Here is a 24029-nt window from a genome sequence, read left to right on the forward strand (position 1 = left end):
CAAAGGAATTTTGACCAATTCCACCTATAAAAAACAAATTTGACCAATTTCACCTAATCCTGCCCTCTCTCAAAGGAATTTTATCCAATCCCATCCCCTGCTGAAGAAATTTTGTTGAATCTTGCCCTCTTCACCCCCTCACAAATGAATTTATCAATTCCAATCTCTCTCAAAAGAATTTTGACCAATTTCACCTAATCCTGCCTTTCCTGAAGGAATTTTGTCCAATCCTGTACCCTGCGGAAGGAATTTTGACCAATCTCGCCCTCTTCACCCCCTCACAAATGAATTTTGACCAATTCCACCTTCTCTCAAAAACAAATTTGACCAATTTCACCTAATTCTGCCCTCTCTCAAAGGAATTTTATCCAATCCCATCCCCTGCTGAAGAAATTGTTAAATCTTGCCCTCTTCACCCCCTCACAAATTAATTTTGATCAATTCCACCCTCTCCCAAAAGAATCTTGACCAATTTCACCTAATCCTGCCTTTCCTGAAGGAATTTTGTCCAATCCCATCCCTTGCTGAAGGAATTTTGACCAATCTCACCCTCTTCACCCTCTCACAAATTAATTTTGACCAATTCCACCCTCTCCTGAAAATTTTTTTACCAATTTCACTTAATTCCACCCTCTCCCAAAATAATTTTGACCAATTTCACCTAATCTTGCCTTTCCTGAAGGAATTTTGACCAATCTTGTCTTCTTCACCCCCTCACAAATGAATTTTGACCAATTCCACCCTCTCCTAAAAAAAAGACTAATTTCACTTAATTCCACCCTCTCCCAAAAGAATGTTGACCATCCTGCATTTCCTGAAGGAATTTTGTCCAATCTCATCCCCTGCCGAAGGAATTTTGACCAATCTCGCCCTCTTCACCCTCTCACAAATGAATTGACCAATTCCACCTTCTCTCATTCTTGAAGGAATTTTATCTAATCCCATCCCCCGCCGAAGTAATTTTGTTAAATCTTGCCCTCTTCGCCCCCTCACAAATGAATTTTGACCAATTCCACCCTCTCCTGAAAAAAAAAATTGACTAATTCCACTTAATTCCACCCTCTCCCAAAAGAATTTTGACCATCCTGCCTTTCCTGAAGGAATTTTGACCAATCTCACCCTCTTCACCGTCTCACAAATGAATTTTAACCAATCTCACCCTCTTTACCCCATCACAAATTAATTTTGACCAATTCCACCCTCTCCCTCAGGACTTCTGACCAATCCTGTCCTGAAGGAATTTTAAGCAATTTCTTCCTCTCCTAAAGGAATTCTGTCCAATCTAGTCCATGGTGAATTCTGTAACTTTGCTCCCAGTGTTGCCAGGTATTACTGAGGTATTATTCTTTAATAACTAAAAATATGTTGTCATTCAGGGCGGCACGGTGGTGTAGTGGTTAGCACTGTCACCTCACAGGAAGAACGTCCTGGGTTTGAGCCCAGTGGCCGGTGAAGGCGATTAAAGTTTTCCGTCGTGTGACGGATTTCCGTCAACTGAACTCTCCCAAGGCCAAATGTGAGGTTGTTGCTGATCCGAGAATTAAAATGACGGGTGGTTGGGTAGAGATTGGGTTATAACACTGATGTGTTGCAACACCATCAACTATCAGCAGGGTTTATTTAACTTTTTTGTTTTTGAGCCATGCTTTGTGTCGTTCATTTCCTATGTTTGATCATGTTTAAACGTTCACTGTCTACAGTGCGGCATTAAAAAAACATGCGCTGTCAAAATTGGCAAAATACATTCCCATGCGCTTGGCGTGCTTGTGTCTGACCATTTCTGTTTTGTATTAAATTAAATCTTGCCAAAATGACTTAGTTCAAACTTGGACATATAGAAATAGAGCATGTTTAAAAAAAACGAAAAAATAAACCCCGGAAAGCCCGCTCCTCTGCTTCAGCCAGACTTGTAGACCCGACGGTGCAATGCTTGCAGACTGTCAGAAGTAATTAGACCTAAATTTATAGCTAACAAATCAGCAGACGCCCCAACAATTATTATTTTCGTTAGGCCAATGTGTAAGGTATGTTAGAACCGTGCCTTATAGCCTACGTTATATCACAATTTAAAGGACGTTTGAGGAGTTGGAGGCTGCGAGCGCAATGGTGTTCCGACATGCGCTAAACTTTATTCCCTGAAAATCATACACCAACGTTCAATGCCCCAAACAGTCAAAATGTCTAGAAGACTACGGTTAAATAATAATCATAGCCTAGTAAGTTAAATTACGTCAAAACATCTGTTTCTGGCCTATGAAATGATGGAGGAAAATGAAAACGAACGCAAAGTAGATAGCAGCCAACTTCACGCGATCTTTTAGGTAACTTAACACTCGTGTTGGCCACAATATTTCTCTTAATAAAATCTTGAATTGTTTTTGAAGTCGTATTCAACACAAAGTAAGGTCAAACCCCAATTTTAATTTAAGCGAAGATCCAAACTTTTTTCTATATTGACGTCGAGCACAGAGGAGCGTGTCATTCTGCTTTCGGTTTCGGCAGCATGGATGCGCTTTACATGAAAGAAGGCACTGATGTGTCTGCCATCGATAAAGGTGTAAAAAACAAGTGGAGGTGGGCTTGGCTGTATGAAATAGGTGAAAACGGAAAGCCATTTAGTTCATGGTGCAAAAAACTAAACATTCCAGGCGCTTGCATTTGTGTGGTTTGCCACAAAAAATAACATACGAAAGCAATGGAAAGAAAGTGCAATAAATTAAATATATTAATCCATTAATTAATTGATAATAAAGTTATCAGTTCTAAGTTAACCATTCTCAGAATTTCATCGAAATCCACCCATAACCCCCCCCCCCCCCCCCCCCCCCCCGTAAATTTTCAGTCAAATAATGTTTTTTTTGCTTTAATCCATGGGTGAAGGCCTTTCTGTGTAGAGTTTGCATGTTCTTCCCGTGTCCGTGTGGGTTTCCTCCGGGTGCTCCGGTTTTCCCCCACAGTCCAAAGGCATGCAGGCTAGGATAATTGGTGGCTCTAAATTGACCGTAGGTCTGAATGTGAGCGTGAATGTCTATGTGTCAGCCCGGCGATGACCTGGTGACTTGTCCAGGGTGTAGCCTGCTCCAGCTTGCCCGCGACCCTATAGAACAAGATAAGCGGCTACAGATGATGGATAGATGGATGGATGGATGGAAGGATGTTGTCATTCATAAATTGCTGTCATTGTTTCTTTGGGATATGGTGTTATTGTTAGATAAATCTCTGAGTTAGGCTGGATCACAATTATTTTCCCATAACAGCATGTCCTGGAGCAGCTTATTTCTGACTTCATGTAGATTTCCTGCTTGAAAACATGCATGTATAGAGTAGAGTGGGGGAAAAAGCCCCCGTGGGGTAATACGCCCCCGGCCTGTTTTACCCAAAATAACCACCAGATGGCGCAAAGTTACATTTCTATTGTTGCTATGGACTGGCTTGACAACGGGGATATACAAATATCCACTGTGGATCGCATATCAGCAACACAGCGGAGAGAAATCAAATTTCATGGAAAGTGATATAATTTTCAGATATCAGTAAAACTGTATTTAGATAGCTGCTATTTCGTCAGATATCACAGCTGTGTATGTGGTATGAGTAGACAAGTCAGTACGTTAAAAAAATACATTAGGTATAAAAAGTTGAATCACATTTTGAAAGTAAGACCCTTTTTTGTAAAAGTGTAGTCTGTGGGGTAAAACGCCCCCTTAATGGCGGGGTAAATGGCCCCCAGGGGGCATCGTTTCCTTTTATCATAATTACTGTATTTCATACATTTCTGAATAGCAGATACATAGTTTTTAATAACATCTCGCTTACCTGGTTGAGTAAAGCAAGTAATTAACCCCGCCGACAGTAGTCGGAGGGGTTATTATTAACCCCGCCGACAGTAGTCGGAGGGGTTATTATTTTCACCTGCGTCAGTCTGTGTGTGTGTGTATCTGTCTGTCTGTCTGTCTGTGTGTCTGCAAGATATCTCAAGAACCAATGGATCGATTTGGACCAAATTTTGTACGTGTTGCCAATCACCCAGGAAGGAAACCATTAAATTTTGGAGGTCAAAGGTCAAAGGTCAAGGTCATGGCAGAACTTCGAAATTTTCGCCCAATGTATTTTAATAGGGAAAAGGCGGGGTTTGCACTCGTTAGAGTGTCCCTGTCTAGTTTGAACTTAATATTAAAAATAATTGAAATAAAAAAAAAATTGAAATTAAAATGCGAAATATAATAAAATAATGCATCTATTCATTAATTCAGGGATATTTTCTGGTTTCTTTCACATTATAGGCTTAAGTAAACACTTTTGCTATCCAAACAGCTTTTTTTGAGTGAGGGGGCCTATGGACCCTTTTCACGTGACGTCACGACAAACGCGGCCGCCATTTTGGACATGTACTACCAGTAGTTTACCACAGCATTTACCAGCGCTGAGGAACGGCAGCAAAGAAAGTGTTTATTTTCAGCAAGACTTCCATCATGCCACTATGTTGTTGTGCACCTGGATGTAGTAACCATCAACCAACAAGGCAAGGGTTATCATTTTATCGGATCCTGGTAGATGCTGACCGACGGAGAAGATGGATAGCGGCATACCAACGCTTGTGTAGTGACCACTTTGTTGGAGGTAAGACAAATAAAATTAGCCAGAAAAGGCATTACATTGCTGTTAACATTCCATTCTAGTTTACTGTAATTATGATCTGGCAGCTATTTACACCGGATCCAGTGTAAATAGCCGCCGGAGCCGGCGCGTGCGCGCTCGCGGCCCGGCCGGACGTTGGCTCAGGCAGCTATTTACACTGGATCCGGTGTAAATAGCTGCCAGATCATAATTACAGTAAACTAGTAAATACAGTTTTCTGCATCTCGCTCCTTTTTCTTTATGTTTGTCCGCCTTCCTCGCATTCAAACCGATTTGAGCCGAAGTCCCACTACATGTCCAAAATGGCGGTCGCGTTTACGAAGGTCACGTGACTGAAAAGGGTCCATTGCCCCACCTCAGGGGGGCCTTTTACCCCACTGGGGGTGGGGTGGGGGGTGGTTAAAGGCCCCCTTGGCACAATGTTTGTTTTTGTTAAAAAAAAAAAATTAAGTATTAACTTTAGGCAAACTTTAGGTGGCATTATTGTTCATGTCACTGTTGTCAAAACTATGATTAAAACTAAACACATGGTTCATTTCAGCTTGGAGAAAACTGAATTTTCCTTAGGGGGGCTTTTTCCCCCATTCTACTCTACTCTACTCTACTCTACTCCAGAGCTGAGTGAAGCTTGAAGGAGCTTCTGAATGAGTGATATGAGAATCAGTATGGGTTCTATATGAAGTGTAAAGCAGGAAAGAAAGAAAAAAGTCAGAACATGGCAGCTTTTACATGATAAATGATAAGTGATAGATGCATGATAATAAGTTTGTAATGAGTGGAAAGAGTTAAGCAGAGTCCTGCTGTGATGTCACAGATTATTTTTAGTAAAAATACGGAAGCATTTTTTTTTTTAAAAGCAGCTCTACAAAATTAGACTTGCAGAACACTTTGACTTTAGGATTTTTCAGGCCTGTGGTTCACCAGGAACAACATTTTAACTGAGCAGTAGAGCCTTTTCCCTTCTACAGTTGTTCCATGTAGCCAAAATCCTGAAGTGAAAACGAGTGCTTTAGTCAGTAAGGGTGCTGTTGCTAAGCTATGCTAGCTTTCATGATCAGCAAATAATTCTTCATGTAAACAAAATCCTCCTCCAAAACCATGGGGAACGGAATGAGCAAGGTAACTTCAACTCAAAGTCTTTCTGAGGCCAGCTGTCGAGCTAATTTACTGGAGTTATTTCATAATACAATGTCTGTTAGCTCTGTGGTATCGGAGTAGTAACTAGGCTAAGGCTGTACTACAAATGAGTAGCCGCTCCCTGTATAAGTGCACTATGACATAATGGTGCCTACAGCCTCCTGAGTGCACTATGTAGCGAAAAGCGAGGTATTTAGGGTGCGGCTCGTGTTACTGCAAGCTCATGTTATGATAGTTTGGTGCAAGTGAAAATGGCAGAGATTAAATGTACATGTTAAATGTATAGAATATTATGTTTAAAATAATTTGCTTGAAGACTTTTTTAAAATCTAAAATGACTTATTGTTTACCCTTTTGAGTTACTGTAACTATTATTATTATTATTATTATTATTATTATTATATCACAGGCTGTTAATTTTGCTGCTTTATAAAAATATGTTTAAGTATATACATAAAAATATATACTACATCTAACTAATCTGAACTTTTTGCACAGGTTATTGACGGTCTCTATTTGGGAAATATAAGAGGTAAGCAAAAGAGGCAAATATCTCAAAAAATTAGAATACCATGAAAAAGTTACTTTTTTTCCATAATTTAATTCAAAAAGGTAAACTTTCATATATTCTATATTCATTACATGTAAAGTGAAATATTTAAAGCCTTTTTTGTTTTAATTTTGATGATTATGGCTTATAGCTCATGAAAATCAGAAATCCAGTATCTCAAATTATTAGAATATTCCCTAAGATCAATCAAAAAAAGGATTTACAATACAGAAATGTCCAACTTCTGAAAAGTATATTCATTTATACACTCAATACTTGGTTGGGGCTCCTTTACCATGAATTACTGTATCAATGCGGTGTGGCATGGTGATCAGTCTGTGGCACCGCTGAGGTGTTATTGAAGCCCAGTTGCTTTGATAGTGGCCTTCAGCATATCTGTATTTTTGGGTCGGGTGTTTCTCATCTTCCTCTTGACAATACCCCATAGATTCTCTATGGGGTTCAGGTCAGGCAAGTTGGCTGGCCAATCAAACACAGTAATATCATGGTCAGCAAACCATTTGGTAGTAGTTTTGGCACTGTGGGTAGGTGCTAAGTCCTGCTGGAAAAGGAAATCAGCATCTCCAAAAAGCTCATCAGCAGATGGAAGCATGAAGTGCTCTAAAATCTCCTGGTAGATGGCTGTGTTGACTTTGGACTTGATAAAATACAGTGGACCAACACCAGCAGATGACATGGCACCCCAAATCATCACAGACTGTGGAAACTTCACACTGGGCTTCAAACACTTTGGATTCTGTGCCTCTCCACTCTTCCTCCAGACTCTAGAACCGTGATTTCCAAATTAAATGCAAAATGTACTTTCATCTGAAAAGAGGACTTTGGACCACTGAGCAACAGTCCATTTCTTTTTCTCCTTAACCCAGATAAGACACTTCTGACATTGTGTCTGGCTCAGGAGTAGCTTGATATTAGGAATGCGAAAGTTGTATCCCCTTTCTTGAAGATCTCTGTTCGTGATGGGTCTTGATACACTGACACCAGCCTCAGTCCACTCCTTGTGAAGCGCTCCCAAGTTCTTGAATCAACTTTTCTCGACAATCCTCTCAAGACTACGGCCAGCCCTGTTGCTTGTGCACCTTTTCCAGCCACCCTTTTCAGCAATGACCTTTTGTGGCTTACCCTCTTTGTGGAGGGCATCAGTGATCATCTTCTGGACAACAGTCAAGTCAGCAGTCTTCCCCATGATTGTGGTTGTGTGTACTGAACTAGACCGAGAGATACACTGTGTTCATACTGTTTTACTCAAACTTGAAATGAAATATTCTAATATTTTGAGATGGGTTTTTGTACTGTATGCCATACTGATTAAAATTAAAATAGAAAAATGCTTGAAACATTTTAGTTTATGCGTAATGAGTCTATAATATATAACATTTTCACTTTCTTAAATAACTGATGGAAAATATTGAACTTTTTCACAATATTCAAATTTTTTGAGATGCACTTGTATATACAGTGCCCTCCACAATTATTGGCACCCCTCGTTAAGATGTGTTCTTCGGCTTCTAATAAATTATTTTTTTATATATAATAATATAGGACAACAATGCAGAAAAAGAGAAAAATCCAACCTTTAATTCAAGTGCATTTATTCAGTGGGGAAAAAATATCCCACATTCAGAAATAATTCTTTTACATGAAATTATGTGTGCCACAATTATTGGCACCCCTGATGTTAATACTTTGTACAACCCCCTTTTGTCAACAAGACAGCAAATAATATTCTCCTATAACATTTCACAAGATGGGAGAATGCAGAGAGAGGGATCTTCAACCATTCCTCTTTGCACGATCTCTCTAAATCATCCAGAGCAGCATTTCTCAACCTTTTTTCAGTCACGGCCCCCTTCAGAAGTATGCAAATTCTCAAGGCACCCCCATATAAAATATACGCAGTCACGCTGACCATACGCTGACCCCAACAGTGACGTTGTGACATGGGAAAGGGGGCCGTGAGACAAGTTTTGATGATGCATGAGGCGGCGATGATCTGCATTAGTATAACTGTCGTTTTTTGGAATTTTCATTCATTTTATTTATTTCAATGTTAGAATATATAATTTTTTGATGGCACCCCTAACGAGGCCAGACGGCACCCCAGGGTGCCGTGGCACCCTGGTTGAGAAAGGCTGATCCAAAGTCCTGGGTCCTCTCCTATGCACTGTCCTCTTCAGCTCACCCCACAGGTTTTCAATTGGGTTGAGGTCTGGGGACTGAGATGGCCATGGGAGGAGCTTGATTTTGTGTCTGGTGAACCATTTTTGTGTAGATTTGGCCACATGTTTAGGGTCATTATCTTGCTGAAAGTCCCAGTGACGACCCATCTTCAGCTTTTGGGCAGAGGCCACCAGATTTTGATTTAAAATGTCCTGGTATTTCAAAGAGTTCATGATGCCATGCACCCTAACAAGGTTCCCGAGGCCTTTGGAAGAGAAACAGGCCCACAGCATCACCGATCCTCCCCCATACTTCACAGTGGGCATGAGGTGCTTTCTGCATACTCATCTTTTGTGATGTATTAGAGTGTTTGTTGCCAAAAAGCTCTATCTTGGTCTCATCTGACCAAAGCACACGGCCCCAGTTGAAGTCCCAGTACCCCTTAGCGAACTCCAGACATTTACATTTATGCTTGTAAGTGAGAAAAGGCTTTTTCCGTGCATGCCTCCCAAACAGCTTGTTGGCATGTAGATAGCGCCTGATGGTTGTTATGGAGACTTTGTGACCCCAAGAAGCTACTCTTTGATGCAATTCTCTAACAGTGAGCTTTGGAGAACTTTTTACTTCTCTTACCATCCTCCTCACTGTGCGTGGTGGGAAGATAAACTTGCATCCTCGTCCAGGCTTGTTTGCCACTGTTCCAGTTGTTTTAAACTTCTTGATGACTCCTCTGACTGTAGATATGGGCAGGTGTAGGCGAGTGGCTATTTTCTTGTAGCCATTGCCTGACTTATGAAGGTCGACACACATCTGCCTTACTTGAATGGTGTGTTCTCTTGTCTTTCCCATGTTAAAGAGTGGATAAGAGAAATAGGCCTCTGTGTCACATCATATTTATACCCCAGGGAAACAGGATGTGATGAATTGCTAATTAAAGGTTCCTAGATACTCTGATCAACTTTATAAACTACAGTAGAAATGACAGAAATGCTTCAATTACATTTATTTTCTAGGAATTGTTATGGGTGCCAATAATTGTGGAACAGGTGATTTTATGAAAAATAATTATTTCTTAGTCAGGGATTTTTTTTTTAATTCACTTGAGTTAAGGGTTAAAATTTTCTACAATTTTCAGTGTGAGATTATGCTTCTGGAATAAATTTGCATTTATTTTAAGGCCTTTAACACATCTTAACCAGGGGTGCCAATAATTGTGGAGGGCGCTGTATATCTCATCTCATCTCATTATCTCTAGCCGCTTTATCCTGTTCTACAGGGTCGCAGGCAAGCTGGAGCCTATCCCAGCTGACTACGGGCGAAAGGCGGGGTACACCCTGGACAAGTCGCCAGGTCATCACAGGGCTGACACATAGACACAGACAACCATTCACACTCACATTCACACCTACGGCCAATTTAGAGTCACCAGTTAACCTAACCTGCATGTCTTTGGACTGTGGGGGAAACCGGAGCACCCGGAGGAAACCCACGCGGACACGGGGAGAACATGCAAACTCCACACAGAAAGGCCCTCGCCAGCCACGGGGCTCGAACCCGGACCTTCTTGCTGTGAGGCGACAGCACTAACCACTACACCACCGTGCCGCCCGGCGCTGTATATATATATATATATATATATATATATAAATACAGTACTGTGCAAAAGTCTTAGGCACATGTAAAGAAATGCTGTTGAACAAAAATGGCTTTAAAAAAAGAATGAAATTAAGTGTTTCAACATAAAAAAATAAATACTATAAAACAGCAGTAAGCCGTAATAAATTAATAAATGAAACAAAGTCAATATTTGGTGTGAGACGACCCTTTGCTTAAAAAAAAAAATAAAAAATAGTAAGTCTGAGGTCCAGTGAGTGCAGTTTTCAGCAGAAATGAGCTGTAGGTTTTACGGAGCATCTTGCAGAACCAGCCACGGTTCTTCTAGGCACTTTGACGGTCACACTCGCTTCTTCATTTTGCGCAAAACCCAGTCGCCTTCATGATGTTTTCTTTTTTTAAATCTGAAAAGTGCTTTCTTATGGAATATACTGCTCAGACATATTACAAACGTTTTTTTTTTCTGTAACATTTAATTTTGTTCTGGAACACCCCCCCCCCCCCCCCCCCCCCCCCCCCCCCCCCCAGAAAGTTTGGAACTCTAAAATGTTTTTGTACTGACTTGATAATGTAGAAGTCATAGCATAGAAATCTGTGACAAAGTTTGTATGTAAAACAAAACAAAACAAAAAACAGTAGGGTGCCTAAGACTTTTGCACAGTTCTGTATATTTCTGTATTCTTACAAAAATACAAATTTTACACTGCTGTGGAATTCTTATTATTATTAATAATAATATTGTTCTTTGCATTCACATATCTGTTTTTTTCGTTTTAATTATATCTAAATCACAACCACACGATTTATACGTTGTGTTTTTTCACACCAAATCTTGAATCATTATTTTTTGAAAATATATATATGTATTGGGCGGCACGGTGGTGTAGTGGTTAGCGCTGTCGCCTCACAGCAAGAAGGTCCGGGTTCGAGCCTCCTGGCCAGTGAGGGCCTTTCTGTGCGGAGTTTGCATGTTCTCCCTGTGTCCGCGTGGGTTTCCTCCGGGTGCTCCGGTTTCCCCCACAGTCCAAAGACATGCAGGTTAGGTTAACTGGTGACTCTAAATTGACCGTAGGTGTGAATGTGAGTGTGAATGGTTGTCTGTGTCTATGTGTCAGCCCTGTGATGACCTGGCGACTTGTCCAGGGTGTACCCCGCCTTTCGCCCGTAGTCAGCTGGGATAGGCTCCAGCTTGCCTGCGACCCTGTAGAAGGATAAAGCGGCTACAGATAATGAGATGAGATCATTCTTGAAAAATTAAAAAAAAGATATCCGTTCTCACCATGAAATACTTTTATTCCATATTTTGTTGCTTTTTTGGTATTTTTATGGTTTTGTTTTTGAGTAAAGTTTTTATTTCGTGCTTGGTTGGTTCAGCAACACGCTCCACCATTTTATTCTTCTCTGCTCACAGTATATGAGCTGATATCCTAGTAGTAGAGTAGCCAATGGGCGGCACAGTGGTGTAGTGGTTAGTGCTGTCGCCTCACAGCAAGAAGGTCCGGGTTCGAGCCCCGTGGCCGGCGAGGGCCTTTCTGTGCGGAGTTTGCATGTTCTCCCCGTGTCCGCGTGGGTTTCCTCCGGGTGCTCCGGTTTCCCCCACAGTCCAAAGACATGCAGGTTAGGTTAACTGGTGACTCTAAATTGAGCGTAGGTGTGAATGTGAGTGTGAATGGTTGTCTGTGTCTATGTGTCAGCCCTGTGATGACCTGGCGACTTGTCCAGGGTGTACCCCGCCTTTCGCCTGTAGTCAGCTGGGATAGGCTCCAGCTTGCCTGCGACCCTGTAGAACAGGATAAAGTGGCTACAGATAATGAGATGAGATGAGATATACATATTTCCAACCATATTAGCTATATAATTTTCCAGCTAGTATAAAAGTTACGACCGTTGTATTATCTTTTAAAATATCTCGATGCTGCACATAAAATGTACAGTATCATCCTTGATTTCGGTCTTTACACGGACAAGCACGTAGTAGAAATCATGTCGGCTCACGCCATCTGACATTTTGCTATTTATAGTTGTTCCTTCAGTTGCCCTTCAGATCCTCTGCAGTGCTACACTTAAAAATAGACCACAGAAAACTGATACGCGGAGCCCAGACTGTGACCTGGTACACATGCTATAATTCTAAATTATGATGATCTTAAACGGTTAACAAGATCAGACTGGAAGGAATCATTTGAAATGTGACTCGAGAGGTATAAAACTTGCTTCTTTAAGAAAGCTATTTATGAAAATAAGCAAAATATGTTCGATAACATCTAAATTTCTCTTCTCGTGCTTACAGGACAGTACTTATGCAAAGACTCAAACCTCTTCTCATGTCATCTAGCACTAGAGTACTTGGTATTGTAGTAAAACACTTGGGGGTGTGCTGTTTGAGGAAACTAACCAATGACGACAGCATGGTGTGATGAAGCAACGTTACTGTTACTGCCCTGAACATATGATATGACGACTCGCCATATGTTTTATCCATTTATAGTTACATTTAATTTTGTTGTGAGCGAAAGATCATATGATGATCTTTTGGTGTTGAATCACAATTCTTCCCACAAATCCAGTCGAGCTCATGTGATCACATGATTAGTTGTTCGTATCCTTGCCTGGATACAAAAATGTTATTCACCAAACTAAGTCTAGTCCATCTGCTTTGGAGTGTGGTGTTCCACAGGGCTCAGTGTTCGGCCCATTGTTGTTCTCCTTATATGTAGCACCAATTGAAGAAATCATCTGTCAACCTGGCCTTCAATCCATGATCTACGCTGATCGTACCCAAACATACCTGGTTATACAGAGATCAGATCAGCCATCATGTCTCTGTAAATTAGAGCTTTGTGCAAAGGACGTCATACAGTGGATGACTAATAACCACCGAGTTTGTAATTCTTCTAAGACCGAAGTTATTCACTTCTCATCGCATTAACTCAAGGCTAAAGGCCCAACTCGTGAATATCTGCATCCTGTATTCGCTCTGATTTTATTCTGAAAGTTCTGACTGGAAGTGATTCGTATCTCCGCCATTTTGATGCTCCTTTCAGTATGTTGATTTGCTCACTGTTATTCTTCATCCACCATGCTGTTTTCTGTTTACACCTCCAAGATCGGTACAGCATCCTCTGAGCATCATTGTGTGACAAGCAGTCACACTTTTGCTTCGTTCATGTGGAGTAGGAAAGTTTGGACAGCGCTGGTGTTTATTATTGAATGACATGATGTGTACGATTTGTCTGAAAAGCAGATCATCTGCTAAATTAAGATCGTCCACGATATAAGATCATCAGATCGTCCAGCTCTACATTTAATGCCGTGAAACATTCCTGAAACAAGTTAGTTCCTGTTCTTACTTATGTTATAGCAGTTGTAAACAGTCTTTCCCTCACATAGCCTTCCTTTTTTCTGTCTTGAATTTAATAAGACGAAAAAACACAGAGAAAACTCTTGTAGCGGAAAACTAAAGTTACAGATTTACCTCAGATTGCGACAAAACGTCAACACGAGACACTCTTTCTATAAATGTTAAATAAACCTTAAGCGAATGTTTTGACTACTTTATAACAGTCAGCCTAACTTTCGCTAAGCTATTTACACAATCTAGTTTAGGCTAATGTTTGCTAGTTTGATATAAATTTTATGCAAAGTAATAGTTAGCCTGAAGCTAGCTTGCTCATGAAGTTGGCTTATTTTTACTTAGTAGTTAGCCGAACGTTAACTAGCAGGTTTACAAAATCTTAGTTAAGGTAGATTAGCTTCCTTAGACCGTGCTACCTTATTTGACTACTAGTTTACACAGTGTGATGTTTAGTCAAATGTTAGCTATCTTGCTAGTGAAGTGCAAGTGGATAATGGTTTTAATTACTTCATAGTTATTCAAATGTTATGATTTTGTTCACAGAGTATAATAATTAGCTTAAGATTAGCTCACTGCTTTGTGCAGTCTGAGGTAAATTAATGTTCGCTAGTTGGCTGATGTTTTTATTACTTTACAGTTAGCTAAGACAATGTTAGCTCAATGTTAGCTAGCTGATTGTTTTTTTTTAATTTGTTTATTTTTACAGTGTTGCTTGAAAGTTTGCGAACCCTTTAGAATTTTCTATATTTCTGCATAAATATGACCTAAAACATCATCAGATTTTCACACAAGTCCTAAAAGTAGATAAAGAGAACCCAGTTAAACACATGAGACAAAAATATTATACTTGGTCATTTATTTATTGAGGAAAATGATCCAATATTACATATCTGTGAGTGGCAAAAGTATGTGAACCTTTGCTTTCAGTATCTGGTGTGACCCCCTTGTGCAGCAATAACTGCAACTAAACGTTTGCGGTAACTGTTGATCAGTCCTGCACACCGGCTTGGAGGAATTTTAGCCCGTTCCTCCGTACAGAACAGCTTCAACTCTGGGATGTTGGTGGGTTTCCTCACATGAACTGCTCGCTTCAGGTCCTTCCACAACATTTCCATTGGATTAAGGTCAGGACTTTGACTTGGCCATTCCAATACATTCACTTTATTCTTCTTTAACCATTCTTTGGTAGAACAACTTGTGTGCTTAGGGCCGTTGTCTTGCTGCATGACCCACCTTCTCTTGAGATTCAGTTCATGGACAGATGTCCTGACATTTTTCTTTCGAATTTGGTGGTATGATTCAGAATTCATTGTTCCATCAATGATGGCAAGCCGTCCTGGCCCAGATGCAGCAAAACAGGCCCAAACCATGATACTACCACCACCATGTTTCACAGATGGGATAAGGTTCTTATGCTGGAATGCAGTGTTTTCCTTTCTCCAAACATAACGCTTCTCATTTAAACCAAAAAGTTCTATTTTGGTCTCATCCAGCCACAAAACATTTTTTCAATAGCCTTCTGGCTTGTCCACGTGATCTTTAGCAAACTGCAGACGAGCAGTAATGTTCTTTTTGGAGAGCAGTGGCTTTCTCCTTGCAACCCTGCCATGCACACCATTGTTGTTCTGTGTTCTCCTGATGGTGGACTCATGAACATTAACATTAGCCAATGTGAGAGAGGCCTTCAGTTGCTTAGAAGTTACCCTGGGGTCCTTTGTGACCTCGCCGACTATTACACGCCTTGCTCTTGGAGTGATCTTTGTTGGTCGGCCACTCCTGGGGAGGGGAACAATGGTCTTGAATTTCCTCCATTTGTACACAATCTGCCTGACTGTGGATTGGTGGAGTCCAAACTCTTTAGAGATGGTTTTTTAACCTTTTCCAGCCTGATGAGCATCAACAACGCTTTTTCTGAGGTCCTCAGAAATCTCCTTTGTTCGTGTCATGATACACTTCCACAAACATGTGTTGTGAAGATCAGACTTTGATAGATCCCTGTTCTTTAAATAAAACAGGGTGCCCACTCACACCTGATTGTCATCCCATTGATTGAAAACACTTGACTCTAATTTCACCTTCAAATTAACTGCTAATCCTAGAGGTTCACATACTTTTGCCACTCACAGATATGTAATATTGGATCATTTTCCTCAATAAATAAATGACCAAGTATAATATTTTTGTCTCATTTGTTTAACTGGGTTCTCTTTATCTACTTTTAGGACTTGTGTGAAAATCTGATGATGTTTTAGGTCATATTTATGCAGAAATATAGAAAATTCTAAAGGGTTCACAAACTTTCAAGCACCACTGTACTTTATGGTCAGTTCTAGCTTACCTTTTGCTTCTGAGCTTTTACCTTCAAGCTATTTTATGTAAATGAGCAAATAAGTAAATAAAACAAGTGTATTCTTGCTAGTTGACGTTTTGTTTTTTCCCCCATCCACAGACTCAGAGAACCGAGAAAGTCTGTCTCAGAATGGGATCACGCACATCCTCTCTGTGTACAACAACGCCAAACCGGTACTCGAGGTAAAACTGTGCAAGGTTCTCACTCTGTTAAACTTGTCCTCTGTGCTATTTTTTTAATGTCCCCCCCAAAAAAGAAGTTGAAAATGGAGTGAAGTTATCCATAAATTAATGTTGATCAATGTTCGTGTTTTGGGGACTAATCAAATAAATACAATTTTTATTTGGAATTTTAAAGTGAATTAGAATTTTGGTACAAACAACAAGACAACTGATGTGTTGTATTCAAATTCCCAGATCGAGAATCTAAAAAATATATATATTAAAACAAAACCCCAAATGAATTACATACTTTCTATTGGTGGACAAAATAAGGATATTTTACTAGTAGGAAAACATTAGGTTTTTAAAATTGATTGCGTGTATTAGTACTCAAATTGTTTACATATTGTCCGTGACGGGGTGGAACAAGAAATGGCTCCCATATCTGAATAAACAGGATAATATATATATTATTTACCAGTTGGGAGGTCTGTATCGTGAAATACTGTGACCGAGGTCTTGAAAGTACTGAGCGAGGCCCTCTGGGCCGAGGTCAGTATTCAAGGCCGAGGTCACGGTATTTCACCATACGGACCGACCTTAAGCTGGGAAGTAATATATTTATTTTTTTCTTTACCAAATTCTAACAGAAAACGAGAGCGCCCAAAAGGGAAAACTGAGCCGAGCCACCATTTTGAATCCTCATTCACGGCTGTAATGCAAATTGCTTCCTCCTCGGTATACAAGTGCACTTCCATGGCAAGGAAAAATAACTACATTTTGCCGCCTATGTAGTCCCCTATTTATACAAAATTGAGTCATTCAGGATTCAGCCATGTTTTTGCTCGGCGTTAGCAAGTTAGAGGTTTTTAGCTTTCTCCTGAAATTTTTCTTTTATTTCTTCTCCCTCAGGGTAGTAAAACTCGCTTTCGCTGTGAACACTGTCGTTATCGTGATCCATGATGTAAAATTAATGCTGTTCTCCTGAGAAATGCTGGCAAAAATTTATAAGATTTTTGATAATCTTATAAATAAATCTTATAAAAAAAGATAAATGTTGACCAAAAATGCTACTATGTTTGTTGTTGGTGTGAATGAGCGAGTCGCCAGAGGTCCATAACCGGGGTCCGTAACTGGGGTCCGTACCATAGGATACGGACCTGCTCGCCAGCCAATCAGAGCACAGGATTTGGACCGTGAAAAAATAAATATGTTATTTACCAGCTGGGAGGTCCGTATGGTGAAATACTGTGACCGAGGTCTTGAAAGTACTGAGCGAGGCCCTCTGGGGCGAGGTCAGTATTCAAGGCCGAGGTCACGGTATTTCACCATACAGACCGACCTTAAGCTGGTAAATAATATATTTATTTTTTTCTTTACCAAATTCTAACAGAAAACGAGAGCGCCCGAAAGGGAAAACCGAGCCGAGGCGAGCCGCCATTTTGAATCCTCATTCACGGCTGTAATGCAAATTGCTTCCTCCTCGGTATACAAGTGCACTTCCATGGCAGGAAAAAAAAACAAAACAAAAAAACCCTACATTTTGCCGCCTATGTAGTCCCCTATTTATACAAATAGGAGTCATTCAGGATTCAGCCATGTTTTTGCTCAGCATTCGCAAGTTACAGGTTTTTAGCTTTCTCTTGAAATGTTTTCTTTTATTTCTTCTTCCTCAGGGTAGTAAAACTCGCTTTTGCTGTGAACACTGTCGTTATCGCTATCCATGCTGTAAAATTAATGCTATTCTCCTGAGAAATGCGAAAATAAATGTTGACAAAAAATGCTACTATGTTTGTTGTTGTGAACGAGCGAGTCGCCAGAGGTCCGTAACTGGGGTCTGTACCGTAGGATATGGACCCGCTCGTCAGCCAATCAGAGCGCAGGATTTGATGGAAACCAGACCGCGAAAAAAATAAAAATAAATATTTTATGCCTGATGTGGGAAAATGTGTGTGTGTGGTTTTTTTTTGGAGGATTAACATTTCTGTCATGTTGTGGATTAAAGAAAATTTTTATCAACAGCAAACTTTTATTTTGAAAATTTCAACATGGAAATGGCACCAGATTCATATTTCGTAGAATGACTAAATATTTTCTTAAAAAATCATTTACAACCTCATCATAAAAAACAAACAAACTCCCGCCACCTTGTCCTCCATTCTATTTGTCAAAAGTTTTATGTAAATAAATAAATAAATACATTTATAATAATAATAATAATAATAATAATAATAATAATTAAAGACGCTTGTTCTTGCAGAACAAGATGTCGCTGTGTTAGGTGGTGTGCTAGCTCCCGTCTGTTTTTTGTTTGTAGTTTTTTTTTGTTACTTCTGTCCATATTTGTCTGTATTTGTGTGCCAACAATTTCCTAGCTTGGGATCAATAAAGTAAATCTATCTATCTATCTATCTATCTATCTATCTATCTATCTATCTATCTATCTATCTATCTATCTATCTATCTAAATAAATCCACAGAAACAAGTTATTTAATGTTTTAGGAAACAAATAAAGATAGGAACAGGAGGAACACTATCGAAAATGAACCAACACCTTCTAACCAATCAGAATTGAGAATTTAACAATGATGTCACTGTAAATAAAAACATTTTTGAGATTTGTCATAAAGAATATGCTGTATTTGCGTATTTTGACCACATGAGGGCAGTCACGTTAAACACTGGAAGTTCATTGTGCATGTTACTGCTCATCTTTAAATCTTTAAATTCTCTGTATGATTGATTTTATATATATATATATATATATATATATATATATATATATATATATATATATCCATCCATGTGCTTTCACTAAATTAATTTAGAGACGAATTTATCTGTTGTGTCCATGTTCTATGAATGTATAAGTATTTTATAGATGTATAATAATTATTTCTTTTTTAGGACATGACGTACCTCTGTATTCATGCAGCAGATGCCTCTAATCAAAACTTGTGAGTAAAACACACACACACACACACACACACACACACACACACACACACACACACACACACACACACACACCTATTTATCAGTATGCTCACACACTGAGGTTGTTTCTCAACACCATATCAGCGGCCCCATGTGCATGCAGTAGATCAGCATCAGGATAAGCACAGCTGTTTTGTATTACACAATATTCTCAACACATTGCATTTTACTGACTGTTTCAAGAAGATGTAAAGGTCAGAGGTCACACTCAGAGGAAAGTGCTATCTGTACTCTTCCAAATACATGACCTCACAGATGCCCCGATTGGTTAGTGTCGCTGTGATTGACACGGGAGACAGAGTACGTCCTTCCCACTCAAATAGCATGAGCCGTTTTGCTCACTTGGTTCCCAGCTTTCTATTTCTCAACCAATCAGATCACAGCTCAGGACAAGCAGGAAGAGACATCGTGTACCCTCTTTCCATCAGCGTGAACCAGGTGCTAGTTCTGGGCTGGTGTTAGTGCTGGTTCAGCTTGTGAACCTTCTAAGAACTGGTTTGCTTTTTCATGAGTGAAAACGCTATGTCATTACACCATTTTCTCAGATTCTAGCCCCCTTGTTAGCCCACCATGCTAGCTAGCACTGCTACTAGCACCAAGCACAGCACCAACAATGGCAGACTATATCGTCTCTTTTTCTTCTTCTTCGAATTAGTCAGGCTAGATACTACACAAGCTCCGTTTTATTAAAAGTAGCAGTCACAAAATTTTACATGGTCTTCTTGGACATGATTACCCCTTTTCCACCAGGGCCAGTTTGGAGCCAGTGCCTAATCTCGAACCAGTTCTTCACATTTCAACAACTAAAGAAAACTGGTTCCAGAGTGGCACCAACTTTTTGCTGGTTTAGATCCAAGAACCGCTTATGTCAGGGGTAGGGGCGGGATTTTCGTGACCAGCAAGACCAGCTAAAACTTTGTGACCACCATTTAAAAAAAAATAGAGCTAGCATACTGCAGGCTTGTAGTACTCGAGTCCGACTCGTACCCTAATTTTAAGGACTCGTGACTTGACTTGGACTTGAGCACTGATGACTCGGACTTGGACTCGTGTATTAATTGCATTCGGACTCGTAAATTGGAGACGAGGACTTGGATTTTTTCTTAATTTTTTGTAACATGCCATAATAATTTGGCATAAGATATTTATAATTTTTATACTAATTCTGTGCAAGAGAATGCACCTTCACCTGTTCATACGTCATGTTCAGGAACAAACTAACGTTAATGGCGCTAAAATGCCTGGAGTGACGCCCCTAGGATTGTCCACTTTGCTTATACAGACTCCTTGTGCAGTGGGAAAAAATGCACTGCTGTGTGTTCCATATGTAGAAGAACTATCGAGGAGACAACGGGGACAACCTTGAACTTCAATCGCCATTTGGCAAGACTCCACCCACAGAAGGAAGTGATACGCTATGTTATTTGCCCTGTTGATAGTGGGCGGGGCTTGCTGAGCGACGAACGAGCTTTTTATCTGTAGCCTGTTAACTAAAATTGGGCAGTTGCGCAGTAACATTAGTCCAACACAGTAGCAGAGATGCTTTCACATAAAGGCAGCAACAGCCACAATGGTGGCTGTTGGTGCGGCCACCATTGTGGCTATTGGAGTCTTGTTCTCGGACTTGACTCGAAATTTTCTTTAATGACTTGGACTTGACTTGAACACTGGGGACTCGAGACTGGACTTGGAATCGAGGTTTAGTGACTCAGCTACAACACTGGTGTACTGTCTAATCTGCCTAATCTTAAGAAAAAGGGAAAAAAATGACGTAGTCCGCCATTGTTGTTGTGCTTGGTGTTTGATGTGCTAGCATGGCGGACTGGCATGTTAGGATAACAGGGCTAGCGGAACTAGTAGTGGGGCTGACGGCTGGGAAAGCAGAGACATATACAGTGCCATAATTTTAGCCTGTGGAAAAGCAAACCAGTTCTTAGAAGGTCCAGAAGTTGAAGCAGCACTAGAACCGGCCCAAAACTAGCACGTGATTTGTGTTGGTGGAAAGGAGGTAGATAATCCTTCTTCTAGCCTTTGATGTAAGTGGTTCTTGGTTCTAGACCAGCAAAGAGTTGGTGTGAAGAACAGGTTTGAGATTATGCACTGGCTCTGAACCGGCCCTGGAACTTGCCTTGGTGGAAAAGGGGTAATGGAGTACTCTTAATGAGGAGAGAAAAAAACAAACAACAACAAAAAAAACCCCGATATGTTGAATTAGAGATTTTTATTGCTAATTTTCTGTCTCAGACAAGCTGTCTCTTTGAGCTATGACCTGGTTATCATTGTTACAGTTGCAGTGTTCACGTCACATGAACCTCATTTTTCCTCACAGAGTCATAGACATCAAAGCTTTCACGCTGGTGCCGAGTGAGAACCCCAGGCCAGGCTTATCTACACACACACACACACACACACACACACACACACACACACACACACACAGAGCTGGTTCCATGTGTCTGACTCAGCGAACACATCTCCACCTCCTTTTTCTGTCCAGTTTATTATCACTGCTTTCTGACACACCGGATAGCTTTCAACCTCCCCGTCTGAGTCATACACTATTGCAGGAGAAGGACACTTGAAAAAAAGTCATATGAGTTTACTATTCAAAAGAATGAGTGTTATTTTTTAAAACGACTCCATGAACAGATTCTTTGACCTGATGTGAAATGGGGATTGTAGAAAACAAAACTTTGACGCTTTTTAGTTTTTCTGTGTCACTCTCTCAGCGCTATTAAATTCTCGATTCTGATTGGTCAGAAGGTGTTGATTAATTTCCTATAATGGCAGAAAATTAATCTGACAATCTGTAATTCAGCTGCAGATCACAGGTGTGCACTAATGTGCTATTACGAATATGTCTCTATAGTAATAATAATAATAATTTCAATTTATATAGCGCCTTTCACAAACCCAAGGACGCTTTACAAAAGAGTTACCACCAAAAAAAAAAAAATTAGGAAGAATAGTGTGAGGTAAAGAGAAAAGTTTTCAAGTTGGCTTTGAAGGAAGAGAGTGTGGAACAGTCACGAAGTGATTGTGGTAACGAATTCCAAAGTTTAGGAGCAGCAACACTGAATGATCTGCCACCCATAGATGCCAATTTAAAACGAGGAACAGTCAGAAGTCCACAGACAGAAGATCTAAGGGAGCGGGAGGGACAGTACAAATGAATTAACTCACAGAGATAGGAAGCAGCGAAACCATGAAGAGCTTTATAGGTTAACAGCAAGATTTTGTATTTGATCCGGGAGATAACTGGCAACCAGTGCAGTTGCTGTAAAACAGGAGTGATGTGAGCAGTGCGCTTGGTGAGTGTGAGGATTCTTGCTGCTGAGTTTTGAATGTACTGCAGGCGATTGAGCAATGTGGCAGGGAGACCATAAAAGAGAGAATTGCAATAGTCAAGACGAGAAAAAAGAAATGCATTGACCAACATACTGGCATCAGTTTCCAAAAGAAAAGGACGGAGACGAGCAATATTGCGGAGGTGAAAGAAAGCATTCTTAGTAATTAGTTTAAGATGGGGTTCAAACGTAAGGGTGGAGTCAAAGAGAACTCCAAGGTTTTTTATAACTTGGGAAGGATGAATAGACACACCATCTACATCAATAGTAAAACTGGAGAAATTCTGAACCTGTCTTTTGGTACCTACTAATAGAACCTCCGTTTTGCCAGCATTAAGTTTAAGGCAGTTCTTATACAGCCATTGCTTAAGGTCAGTGATGCAAGACCTTAGCAGCTGAACAGAGGCTATGGAAGGGGTGATAGTGATGTAGATTTGAATATCATCAGCATAACAATGAAAGTTAAGGCCATGGTTACGAATAATCTGGCCTATAGGAGAAACATATAATATAAAAAGAAGGGGACCAAGGACAGAACCCTGAGGCACACCTTGAGCAACAGTAGCAGTGGATGATTTATGAACACCAATAGAAATAAACTGTTGCCTGTTTGCTAGATATGACTGAAACCAGGATAAAGCTAAGCCAGTAATACCAGAAGAAGATAGTCTGGAAATGAGTCTCTCATGATGTACGGTGTCAAAGGCGGCTGTGAGGTCCAAGAGAACAAGGACAGTGAGATGACCAGCATCAGTTGAGAGCAGGAGGTCATTAACAACTCTCAAGAGAGCAGATTCAGTGCTATGCATATTACGAAAGCCTGACTGAAAGGGTTCATAGAGATCATTTTGAGCAAGGAAAGTATGAAGCTGAGAGACTACAACTCTCTCCATTACTTTAGCTAGAAAAGGGAGATTTGAAATGGGTCTGTAATTGGACAGTGAAAGAGAATCTAGACCAGGTTTCTTTAGTATTGGTGTAACTGAAGCAATTTTGAGGGAGGTGGGAACAGTGCCTAAAGCAAAACACTGATTAATCAAATGAACAATATAAGGGGAGATAGCAGATACACAAGATTTAAGAAGTGCAGTGGGTGCAGGGTCCAACAGACATGAGGAGGAGGAGGACTTGGTTATAATTTCCGATACTTTAGAAGAATCAACAGGAGAGAAAGCAGAGAGACAGCAGTCAGCTTTATGAGAAAGAGCTACTAGCGGGACAGAAGAATGAATTTCAGAATGAAAGTGTTGGTAAATACTGGCAATTTTATCATTGAAAAAATCCAAAAAAGCCTGACACTGAGCAGGAGAACTGGGAGTGGTTGAGGAAGGAGGCTGAAGAAGTTTATTTATTGTATTAAACAAAGTTTTGGGTCTATGATTGCCACTCTTAATGATGTTAGCATAGTAGGAGGATCGAGCAGCATTAAGAGCATCCTTATACTTTGCTATGTGTTCAGAGAAGAGTGAAAGATGAATAGTAAGGCCAGTTTTCTTATAAAGGTGCTCTAGCCGCCTTCCCTTGGCCTTCATGGCCCTAAGCTCAGAGGTGAACCAAGGAGAGGCGCGATTTGCAGAGACCTGTCTAGTTTTAAGGGGAGCGAAAGTGTTGTGTGTTAGATATAGTATTTTTGTAGATAGCAACTGTATCATCAGGAGAGGAAACCTCAGCAAATTTACAAAAAGAAGAAAGGAGAGA

The 24029-nt window shown here is 40.3% G+C and overlaps 1 protein-coding gene across 1 annotated transcript in view; it reads left to right on the forward strand.

Annotated features, from left to right (window-relative positions):
* Positions 1-5469: 5469 nt before the first annotated feature.
* Positions 5470-24029, forward strand: part of dusp22a (dual specificity phosphatase 22a) — a 76589-nt gene continuing 58029 nt past the window's right edge. Inside the window, exons 1-4 of the mRNA XM_060923227.1 lie at positions 5470-5757; positions 6274-6307; positions 15925-16007; positions 18895-18944. Of these exons, the coding sequence (XP_060779210.1) occupies positions 5737-5757; positions 6274-6307; positions 15925-16007; positions 18895-18944 (188 nt within the window). The 5' untranslated portion in view covers positions 5470-5736. The remainder of the gene's footprint in view (positions 5758-6273; positions 6308-15924; positions 16008-18894; positions 18945-24029) is intronic.

This window comes from Neoarius graeffei, chromosome 6 (assembly GCF_027579695.1).
Source record: "Neoarius graeffei isolate fNeoGra1 chromosome 6, fNeoGra1.pri, whole genome shotgun sequence".
In the NCBI taxonomy this organism is placed as follows: Eukaryota; Metazoa; Chordata; class Actinopteri; order Siluriformes; family Ariidae; genus Neoarius; species Neoarius graeffei.